Raw genomic sequence first — 12228 nt, 5'->3', positions numbered from 1 at the left:
AGCGCAGCAAATAAAATAAATTCCTTTGCGCTTTACAATTTGAATCAAGATTAACATTATACTGGGTTGTAAAAGACATACATACATGACATACATAAGGGTAAGAGGGCCCTGCTCGCAAGCTTACAATCTATATCTACTTTATCTTTATCTACTAAATATCTACTTACAATCTATATCTACTTTATCTTTATCTACTAAATAAGTAAATAAATATCAAATTACCATAGGAAATCACAGGGACATTAGAGGTAGACAGATAGTGAAGAGCAGGGCCGTAGCTAGGCTAGTGCGGCCGGTGCCATAGCACAGGGCACCACAGGTCAGAGGGCACTGTTTGGGCCTGTCAAATATCTGTTTATTAACACTCTTGATTGTAGCTTCCTCTTATTTCATCCCCAGCATCTCCTGGCCTCTCCTATATCTTTCCTGGCCCTTCCCCATGAAAGCCATGGCCCTTTTTTGGGTGCATTATGTCCCTTTGAAAAATGAGGGGAGGGGGGGGGCGCCAATGCTCTTTCTGGCACAGGGCACCAAAGAGTCTAGCTACGGCTCTGGTGGAGAGGCAAGGTTTTTCGGTTCTCCAAAGTGCACTGAGGGCCTGATTCGTCATAGATTGCCATTGCAACAGCGTACGCAGATCGGCTGATGGTGCATACTGCACATGCGTGATCTACAGACCACACTTGTGCGGCGCCCAAATGCTAAGCATTTCGGATCTTGGTAAATCTGACAGCATCACATCACCCATAGAAACTTATAGTGGTTTGCAGCCGCTGGCGGATATGGAGGGACAGCAGCTGATATCGAGGAGTCATAATAAATAATACAGTTTTATTTATAAAATAATAATAAATTCCATAATAAATTCAGAGGAAACTAAATATTTGCCGCTATCCCCAGAAAACAGCGCATATATTTAATGATAAATGGGCCTGATACAGAGATGGACCCAGTGCTGATGTTTACGCAGTTGAGCGATGTTTTTATACCTGCGCATGCGTGAAAAGTCCGGAAATCCCTTACTGCGCACGAGCGAGACCAATTGTCCTATGCCACTCACAATTGCGCACGGCATCGCTAACTCCTGAGAAGGGGTATGCGATCCCTGGGCTTTTCAGGGTGGACACTGGGAGGTGACCTAAAGCGATTGCAAAAAGAGGCCGTTCCATGGCCGTGTTATGGGAGTGTCACGGGCAGGGGCGTAACTAGGTATTTGAAGGCCCCATAGCAAAGCTCTGGGCCCCATAGCAGCTGCACCCCTTGCACCTATGGTAGTTACGCTGATGGTCACGGAACGTCCGTTCTTTCTCAATCTCAAATCTACAGCTTCAGTTGGATTTAAAAACGGTAACTAGAGAAGACCCTAGGATGCCACAAATGTTCATGGTGCGACCGATGTGGTATTGATATTGGAGTGTTTACAGTGTCCATCGCAAATGCATAGACCGCACAGCCTGAAAGTGGGCATCTCACCATTTGTACAATCAATTGCGCCATTGAGCACAAATGGAAGGCTGAGATTAGCAATTGTATACGTATTCGCGCCACCGATATTGCAACAGTGGCTGCATTACCAACCATCACTGAATCAGGCCCAAAGACGGAGCAGCGATTCTGAAATATGCTAATGCAACAGGAGGCAAATTGTGTGGATAGACGCCTCCAGTCGGCTTCCGTGATACACAGCTGCATCTGAGGACTGAGAATCGGATCACCATCGGCCATCTGAGTAAGCCTAAGCTGGAACTCCTCTGCCGGGGCCAAGAAATCTGCGTTGGAATACACAGGCCCTGGCCTCGGGGGGAACATTATAAAACGTTCAATCATGCTACAGCTTAGGGCAGTGTTGGCTAACCTTGACACTCCAGCTGTTATGGAACTACATAACCCAGCATGCACTGCTACAGTTTTGCTATTAGGGCATGCTAAAACTGTGGCAGGGCATGCTGGGATATATAGTTCCACAACAGCTGGAGTGTCAAGGTGAGCCAACACTGGCTTAGGGGGCACTGCAAGCCTCATCTCATCCACATGTGCAGTGCTGATACTGTGCAAGCACAGATCAGTAACCATCGGAGATGTACGCAACCATCGGGTTTGCATACTTCGCAGAATCAGGCCCATAGTTCTTTAACTTCAGTACCATTCATAGATCTGTGGGCTCGATTCAGACCCGCTCGCTAGATGCGTTTGCACGCAGTGAAAGTATGCAAATCCGCGATCGCACAGCAAGGCATTAGCACGCCCACTATGTCTTGGTGTGCGATCGCGGTGTGTATGCAGACGCTCACCAGCCTGTCTTAAGAGGCCCACTTATACACGTCATCTCCAAGATGTGTATGCAACCATCAGTAACATCGAGTACCATCGGAAACAATCACAGAACTTGTGGCTGACCAGACCCTACAGCAAGCACTGCGAGTGCTTCAGTGTGAATTTCAACCATGTGACATGTACTATGACGCTGCGTCTTAATTATGCACGCCTCTGAAACAGCGTTAAGTCGCTCAGGCACGCCTGTGTTCGTACCACCACTCCCCCGTTTTCATCGACCATCCCGTCACCACCCACAAACAGCTGTCTATGCGCAGATTGCGAACATCAACAGGCTTAATGCGAACGCAGCCTGGCAAGCGGATCTGAATCAGGCCCTGAGCCCTAACAAAGCATAATTTCCATCTACGACTATAGACAAAACAGTATCAAATATTAGTATATTTTGTCTGATTTGAAATGCAGGTAGAATATACATTTATACAGGGTCACCATTGCCTTGTGCCAGCACTTAATAGACTTTGCAGCTAAACTAGTGGCTGAAATGTTTAAGAAATAAATGCTAAATAATGATGTTACAATGATATATCCAGTCAGAGTGGTGTAGCTGAAGGCCCCTGTGTAGAATTACCCATGTAGACATGAAGGATTAACAGCGTAGCCTGTTTAGTAGATACTGTAGTCTTTCTATCATGGGAGTCATTGCCTCTTAGAACTGCTAAACCAGTCATGTTGCTGTTACATTAAGAGGGAAAGTCGATCAGCGCTGGCACCTTATGGCATATTGGTGTTATTGGGAGCATACAGTAAGTACTGTATGGTCAGAGGGTGACAGATATTGGCCTGCTCATATGCAGTCACCTTCACCAGTGTGTTTTGCGTGTAATCTGGTTCGGAGCAAGTGCTGAATAGCCGATTCTTGTTGGAAAATGATCCAGTCACTAGGTCAGAGGTTCCCAAATGCGGTACTCAAGGCACCCCAACAATTCAGGTTTGAGAGATATCCATGGTTAAACACAGGTGGTTAAATCAAATTGAGGTACTAATTAAGGGCCTGATTCAGAGCCGCTCATAAGCGGCCGCTCGTTCGTTCTGACCGATGTTCGCACATCTGCGCATGCGTACGGATTGTAATACGCATGCGCGAACCAATCAGTGCGGCCGAAAATCGTTTGTTCGCTATATAGCGAATGCCTGCTATTTTGAGTAACAGAAGGAGGCGTATGTGGGTGGTAACGGGAAGGTGCTTGAAAACGGGGGTGTGGAATTAGATCGCAGGCGTGCTTAAAGGTCAAAACGGGCGTTTTAAGGGAGTGCATAATTAATACAGCAGCGTCATTGACCATGTCACTTGTTTTTTTTTACCCCGAACTGATCGCAAAATAGCAATTGAAAAAACCAGCCACAGGAATAGCGAGCAGTTCATACGCTGTTCGATGTGCTCGATTAATCTAATAAATAGCGGACATGACGTAGGATGCGAGCGGCCAGGGGGCGTATTTTTCAACATTACAACCGCAAGTTTTGCTCGCTCGTTCAGACTTAGAGGCCTGAACAGACCGCAATTAGCGAACGGTTCATTTGAATAGCCACCCCTTGTTTTAGAACGAACGACCGCAAATAGCGAGCAGCTCTGAATGAGGGCCTAAGTCACCTGTGGTCAAGGATGGATATCCTTAGAACCTGGACTATCCAGTAGTATCCAGTGCACAGGGCAACCCCTATTTGTAGTTAAAACCTGGACTGTTAGGGTGCCTTGAGAACCAAGGGCCTAATTCAGAGCCGCTTGCACGATGTGTATGCAAATTGCGTAGGCAGTGCCATCGCACAGCAATGCATTAGCACGCCCAGTATTTGTTAAGAGCGATCACATAGTGCAAGGGTGGGAACCTGTTCTCTGCCGAGGGCCATTTTGATATATATAATATTATTCGCAGGCCAGGTGCAGGCCACGCTCCCTCAATGCCCAGAGCAGGGTTGCCTACCCTCCCGATTTGGTCGGGAGCCTCTCGATAATCGGGTGCAGCTCCCCCCGGAAAGGCAGGCAAGCCTCCCGACATCCCCCGCAATTTACTCCTAACCCCCGCTTCGAGGACAGCCAGTGACAAGATTCGCGTCATTTTGGCCCCGTCCCCTGCCTCACAATGCCTGTATTATCGGCATTGTGTAGCAGGGGCGGGGCCAAAATGACGCGATCGTGTGACCCCGCCCCTATGATGCCTACAAACACCAGGCACCCATCCGGACACGCCCCCTTTTTCGGCCACGCCCTCCCGCTGCCCTGCCGATCTGGCTGCTCCCTCCCGGAAGGAGCAGCCAGAAAGTCGGCAACTATGGCCCAGAGCATCCTGAGGATGCTCTGGGGAGCTGTAAGGGCAGCGGTGTGACCGTCTGTAGTGTCCTAAGGACACTCCTGGTGACACTGCTGTATAGACGGTGTAATGGTTAGCATTACTGCCTCACAGCACTGAGGTCATGGGTTAGATTCCCACCACGGCCCTACCTGTGCGGAGTTTGTATATTCTCCCTGTGCTTGCGTGGGTTTCCTCCGGGTACTCCGGTTTCCTCCCACACTCCAAAAATTTACTGGTAGATTAATTGGCTCCCAACACAAATTAACCCTAGTGTGTGCATGTGATAGGGAATATAGAGTGTAAGCTCCACTGGGGCAGGGACTGATGTGAATGGCCAAATATTCTCTGTAAAGCGCTGCGGAATATGTGTGCGCTACATAAATAACTGGTAATAATAATAATAAATAAATAATAGATTCTGGCTGCAGGGTGCCATTCTAGGCACCCTGGTAGCCAGATGAGGCTAGCAGAGAAAAGCTCATAGGGCCAGACCAAATGACTCTGTGGGCCTTATATGGCCCCCGGCCTGAGGTTCCCCGTCCCTGACATAGTGTATGCAGACACCCACCAGCCTGTTTTAAGATGTCCCCTTGTGCACGTCATGTCCAGGAAGTGTATGCAACCATCGGTACATCGGATGCGATCGCAGTGTTTGAGGTTGACCATACCCTGCCACAAGCACTGCGAGCACATTAGTGTAAAAACAAGCCAGGTGACGTGTACTATGATGCTGTCCTATAATCATGCACACCTCTAAAACGCCGTTGAGATGCTCAGGTAGGCCTGCGTTTGCACCTCCACTCCCCAGTTTTAAAGGCCAGCCCCTGTTACAAACGGCTTCCCCTGTCACTCACTCTGCTGGGCTGTCTATGCGCAGCGAGCGAATGCTTTGTGAACTATCACTACGATATGCGCACGCACACTGCGATGCATAAGCACAATGCATACACACTGCAAACCATCGGCAGCAGAGAAAGTGTGCATCTTAGCGAGCGGGTCTGAATGAGCTCCCAAGTGAGAATCTCAGCAATAGGCTATGACACAAAGGCTGAAATGACACAGCAGCAAGATGGTGAGAACTTGGCGGGACTGCTGTGTCATTTGATGATGAGCACCTCTATTTAGGGGTAAGCAGCGAGGATGAGGGAAAGAGCGAGACTCCAGGCTGGCACACCCAAGTTAGGTAAAGTGCAGTGTATGACAGTATGAGTATAGTAAAGCTAGGTACACACTGTGCAATTATTGGGCCAATTTGGCAATGATCGAGTGATCGGCCTGTTTCATTGTGTATTGTGCAGGCATGAATGCTTCGGCAATAAAACTGTGAGCAAAACAGCCACAAACACTCTCCTTCGATTATTCAATCGGTCAGACTTGCAGAAGTTATCACACGAAAACGTCCCGATATTGTGTAGTGTGTTGGCATTTTATGATAATCAGACCATTTTTCCTACAAATGTCCCTGACTACCTCATTGTGGACAGACATACTGTATCTAAACTATAGATTCATGAGCCTGAAAATCAGCAGCTTTTTTCATTTAATTTAGTGTGTACTGCAGATATCGGGACCTTGTATCTGCAGAAAAATCGCGTAGAGTGTCGGGTCGGCCCAGAAAATTGTAGTGTGTAGCTTGCTGTAGTATCCTCCACGGGGATGCAGTCAGGAAGCTGATGGTCGAAATTCCGACCAGACTTAGGTTTAGGCTGCGGGGAAGGGAGGGGGGGGGGTTAGGTTTAGGCACTCACAGGGGCTAGGGGGGGGGTTAGGTTAGTAGTAGTAGAAATACTTACCTGTCCGGATCTTCACTGCCGATCCTCCAGCATCGAGATTTGAACCACGTCCGACAGTATTTCATACCGATCCCCCTGCACGGTAGTCTTGTGCTGTCAGTCATTGCACTGCTGTGGCTGTCTCTCTGCACTTCCTCCTGCACTCACACATCCAGGAGCACAGGGCCTGATTCAGACCCGCTCACGAGCGCTGAGAGCTCGCAAGCGGGTCGATGGTGGCCCAGTGCGCATGCGCACGACGGAGCTGGCTCCGTCGTGCGCATGCGCGAGACCCGGATAGCGACGGGCAAGACGGGCAAACCATCGCTCCGGGTCTCGTACCAAAGGGGGCGTGCTGTCGATGTTGAGTGACAGCCCGCCCCCTTTGGTGGGCGTGCCAGGGGCGTGGCTGCCCAGACAGAGGTCCTTATTCAGTTATTTACTCTGACAGAGCGCTCGCTCTGAATAAGGGACGTCCTTCCTGATTTTAGAGCGGCCTCCTGGCCGCTCACATAGCTGTGGGTGACCACCCACAGCTATAGTGAGCGGCCAAAAAGATGGTCGCGATGGTCTTGAGACGGGCTTGCGACGAGACCCTTGTGGTAGAGTCTCGTCTGCCGCAAGCCCTGGAGTGCTTTTGGCTCTATCAGAGCCAAAAGCACTCCCACTGACATCACTTGTGATGTCAGTGGGGCCGGCCCCAGACGGTAGACGTTCCCATGGGAACGCCCCCGGCACGCCCACCAAAGGGGGCGTGCTGTCACTCACCATCGACAGCACGCCCCCTTTGTAGTGAGACCCATAGCGACGGCTTGCCCGTCGCTATCAGGGTCTCGCACATGCGCACGACGGAGCCAAGGTCCATCGTGCGCATGTGTACTGGCCCAACATCGACCCACTTGCGAGCGGGTCTGAATCAGGCCCAGAGTCTCTGGGGATTTGCTTGTGTCTAGTTGTTGGCAAGGACAAGATAAAATGATTTTTGAAACAATGTAAAAGAAACACACAGCATGGCTCAAGATGAGAGAGGGTTTGGGAGGAAGCTGTTATGCAGAGCTCAGTATCAGGCAGCACTGGGGAGTGACTGCCACAGGGATGTAGTTGGCATCATACCAACAGAGCAGCTTCCCGACTGTCAAGAGTCCCAAAAGATTGCACAGGTATTAGATTCAGGGGGAGACTTAGGGTTAGGCTGCGGGGAATTGGTATGAAATACCATCGGGGAAATGCAGGCGTCTACATCTAGACGCCCGGCATTTCACTCTTGCCGGGATAAGACAGTCGGGAAGCCGGCTGCCGGTATTTAGGCAGTCGGCTTCCCAATTGCCTCCCGGCTGTGGGATGGGAGGTTTTCTGACTGTCGGGATCCCGTACCCATCCGTGCCACACATCCGTGACCATCAGCATAACCCCTGCAGCATATTAGTGACTGCATTTACCTTGGGAGCAGCTTCCTAATATTCACTTGAAGTTTTCTATCACTGAATTATATGTTATAAAAGTGGATGGAGATAAAGTACCAGCCAAACAGCTCCTGAAATTTTTCAAACACATGGCTCGATCCAATTAGGTGCGATTTACTCGCGTGTGCGAGTCAGCGCGACAGTGGCCGTGCTTGACGGCCGCCCGGATTCGCCTGAAAGTGCTCGCTGCCCCATAGAACAAATTCAGTGGCGAGTCGGGCTGCGAAGGGTGCGATGTCCCGGGCCATTGCCAGCGTTTTAACGCCGTCGCCATGGCACATCGCACCCATCGCACGTAATTGGATCGAGCCCACAGCCTGTAATGTGTCGTTAGGAGCTAATTGGTTGGTACTAGAGATGGACATTGACCATCGATGACTAATCATCGATGGTTTATGGCCGATGTTGAGGGCAATTGCCATCAATGGGGGAGAACCAGATTGTTTCCCTCCATCAATGTCAAAGCATAAACAAATGTTTTTATAGCCCCGCCTCCAGGTTCTGATTGGCCCCCCGGCCAGTCACAAAACAGGGATGGCCATCGGTTGGTGAAACCATTGATGGTCATCCATTGAGTTGGTACTTTATCTCCGTTCGCTTTATCTCCATCCAAGGCTTAGTAAATAGACCCCTGCGTTTGGGAAACCTTGCTTTACGCACTTAGTGAACTCTGTGGTCTGCACTGACTGTCTGGGCGCTGCACCACCACACTGTAGTGAAACCCTGCAGCATCACACACTCTAGGCCAGGGGTCTTCAACCTTGGCCCTCCAGCTGCTGTGGAACTACACATCCCAGCATGCATTGCCACCTTTTTGATATAACAGCATGCTAAAACTATGGCAGTGCATGCTGGGATGCGTAGTTCCACAGCAGCTGGAGGGCCAAGGTTGAAAACGCCTGCTCTAGGCTCTGCAGACGCACCGACACGTGTGTGCTCAGCGGTCAGCGTGTTGAGTGCTAGACGAGACTCACTAGGACCCGCGGCGGTTGCTATGGGAACAGAGCAAGCGTGGTTACGTCGACGTGACTGCATTCCTGCGTGTCGCGATCACATGACCGCAGTAAAGATGGCGCCCGCTACGAGCCGAGTCTGGATGTGAGAAGCCGTTATAATCCGCCGCCATCGGCTCGGTGCCCGGGAGACCGGCACAGCGCCCCCGCCCAACCCGGGTATGACACCCGGCAGCGTGTTCCCGGAAACTGATATCTGAACTCAGCCACGCGAACGCCCCCTAGTTGTCATGCAGAGGGAGAGCAGCTCCGGGGGCAAAAAGGAAGTAGGTTTGTTTACACCTGCGGGGGAGATGGGACACAGAGACGGGTGATGATGGGTCCCCAATAAAGTCCTGCACCTCGGCTTCTCCGCCTGCAATCATTAATCCTCTGTCTCTTCTCTTCCCGCAGACCTTCCTGAGAGTCAGATCCAATAGGCAGACACGGCTGAACGGTGAGTGCTGCTGACCCTGGCAACAGTGTGTGTGTAATATATATACTTCTATATCTCACTATCTTTTTCTCTGCATATAAAAAAGATATTTATATATTACCATGCTGCTGATAAAATGTGTATATAAGGTACCCTGGACCTTGCCTGATGGCCTATCCCTGGCTCCTCACTGCCTGGCGAGTGCATTTCCGCTACCCGGGCCCCCCTCACTGCCAGGCGTGTGCATCTGTCACCCGGCCCCCCTCACTTCCAGGCGTGTGCATCTGTCACCCGGGCCCCCCTCACTGCCAGGTGTGCGCATTTCTGGCACCCGGACCACCCTCACCGCCTGGCGTGTGCATTTCTGGCACCCGGGCCCCCCTCGTCGCCTGGTGTGCGCATTTCTGGCACCCGGGCCCCCCTCACCGCCTGGTGTGCGCATTTCTGGTGCCCGGGCCCCCCTCGCCGCCTGGCGTGCGCATTTCTGGCGCCCGGGCCCCCCTCGCCGCCTGGCGTGCGCATTTCTGGCGCCCGGGCCCCCCTCGCTGCCTGGCGTGCGCATCTCTGGCGCCCGGGCCCCCCTCGCTGCCAGGTGTATGTGTCTGGCACCCAGCCCCTGACTGACTGGCATGCAGATCCAGAATGCCACAGTGCCTGACTACTGCATCATGGCCCCTAACTGACTTCCGTTTGCATAAATGACCTTACATCCCGGTGGGCACATCTCTGGGCCCTGACGGAACAGCAACTAACTGACATTACGACCCTAACAGGTTGTATGCGTTGCTGGCATCACAGTCCATGAGTGACAGGGTTTATCATCGGCATCATGGCAACTGACTGACTAGCTTGCACATATCTGCATGATAACTCTGACTGATAGTGTGCACGTCAAGCACCATGGTTCCTGACTGACTGGTGTGCGTACCTCAGGTACAACAACCTCTGACTGACTGGTGTGCGCCATTATAACGTCATGCTCCATGACTTATGGTGTGCACCTCCAGCATCATTGCACCTGTCTGACTGGCATGTGTACCCTTGGGCACCACAGCCTCTGACTGACTGCTATACGCATCTATAGCATCATGGTAAATGACTGAGGGCATGCACCTTAGGTACCACAGCCTCTGGCGGATGCTCATCTCTGGCAGTACTACCCCTGACTGGTGTGCTCATCCCAGCACCACGCTCCCTGATTAACTGGTGTGTATATATATCAGCTGTCTTCATATTGGTTGGATGTAATTTTATCGTTTTCGGTCCTCTTCACTGCCTACCACTTTTTGTGAAATGCTGTTCCATATAGTGTATTTATCTTTATTTATGAATATTCAGAACAATATTCATGTACTCTAATTTAAACATAGCTTATTGAGCTATTATTGTATTTAAGTCCTGTGTCGTTTTGTAAGACCGACATTAATACGATAACATGAGTTATTATTTACTGAAATCTGTTCTCCCAGATGAAATGTTTGCAGATTATTTACATTTTCATTTCTGTTATATGTGAATTATATTGTTTATTGGTTGAAAGCTAATTAAAAAAAAAAAGACAGTAAATCTGCATGAATCCTACCAGCTCTCTTTTATATACATCTTCCAGTGTGTGGTGATATTTTAAACCACCTTCTCTGTAGAAAATATTATTATGAAATGTATAATGAAGTGCGTATGCCAAGGCTGTGGGGAAAAGGCCCAAAATAATGGGTTGTGTTGGTAATTAGCATAAATAATACAATGAAAATGCATGTCAGTAGAGAGCCTCAAAATATGGTGGCACAAAAGCGCCAATGTAATGATAATGGGGGTGGGCGAATCTCCATAAAGCAGTCACTGCATAAAAACGTGCAATTGTGATGCAATGTATGAAAGTATATCTATCTCTGCAGCTAACGGTACATAGATAATGACCATTTTTTTTTTCAATAAAATATTTAAATATCTTTAAAAAAAAAAAAAAAAAAGACAATTTCTGGGCGTTTAAAAAAAAAAAATAGTAAATTGGCCAGTTAAGTTCTGTAAGTTGTGAGGTGGCCTCCATGGCTTGGACTTGTTTTTCCAGCACATCCCACAGATGGTTGATTGGATTGAGAACTGGGGAATTTGGAGGCCAAGTCAACACCTTGAACTCTGTAATGTTCCTCAAACCATTCCTGAACAATTTTGGAACAGTTTGTGCAGTGTGACAAGAAGCATTATCCTGCTGAATGAGGCCACTGCTATCAGGGAGTACTTTTGCCATAATATGCTTGATCTGCAACAATGTTTGGCTAGGTTATAGATTGTCCTGAAGGGAAAGGGTGACCCATCCACTATCCTACAGGGTAGGTGTTTAGGTAGGTGTCAAAGTAACATGCCAGGACCCGAGGTCTCCAACTAGAACATTGCCTGGAGCATCACACTGCCTCCGCCGGTTTACCTTCTTCCCATAGTGCATCCTGGTGCCATCTCTTCCACAAGTAAATGACGGACATGTACCTGGCTGTCCACATGATGTAAAAGAAAACATGATTCATCAGTCCAGGCCACCTTCTTCCATGGTCCAGTTCTGACGCTCACATGCCCATTGGTGCTTTCAGCGGTGGACAGTGGTCTGTATGGGCACTCTGACCAGTCTGCGGCTATGTAGCCCCATACTCGGCAAGCTTCGATGCACTGTGATTTGACACCATTCAATCATAGCCAGCATTCATTTTTTCCGCTCTTCTGTGGGATTTGAACAGGCAGGCTAGTCTTCGCTTCCCACGCGCACGTTGGGCTCCCATGACCCTGGCACCAGTTCACCAGCTGTTCTTCCTTGAGGTATTAGTTAGGACAACTTTTGGTTAGTACTAACCGCTGCATGCTGGGAACACCCCACAAGACCTCCCGTCTTGGAGATGCTCTGCCCCAGTCGTCAAAACATCACAATTTGAACCTTGCCAAAGT

At 49.7% G+C, this 12228-nt stretch overlaps 1 protein-coding gene across 7 annotated transcripts in view; it reads left to right on the top strand.

The window, feature by feature from the left end:
- The window catches only part of RNF220 (ring finger protein 220), a 251955-nt gene that overhangs the window by 201377 nt on the left and 38350 nt on the right, over positions 1-12228 (top strand). For 6 of the 7 annotated variants that reach the window (XM_088460647.1, XM_088460649.1, XM_088460646.1 and 3 more), the window contains one exon: positions 9273-9315. In XM_088460647.1, coding sequence (XP_088316773.1) covers positions 9273-9315 — 43 coding nt within the window. Of the gene's footprint in view, positions 1-8906; positions 9146-9272; positions 9316-12228 lie in introns of those variants that run through there. The other variant, XM_088460652.1, reaches the window with a different exon arrangement.

Source organism: Taudactylus pleione, unplaced genomic scaffold, assembly GCF_031769625.1.
Source record: "Taudactylus pleione unplaced genomic scaffold, aTauple2 ptg000969l, whole genome shotgun sequence".
Taxonomy (NCBI): Eukaryota; Metazoa; Chordata; class Amphibia; order Anura; family Myobatrachidae; genus Taudactylus; species Taudactylus pleione.
This window is presented reverse-complemented; position numbering and strand designations above follow the sequence as displayed.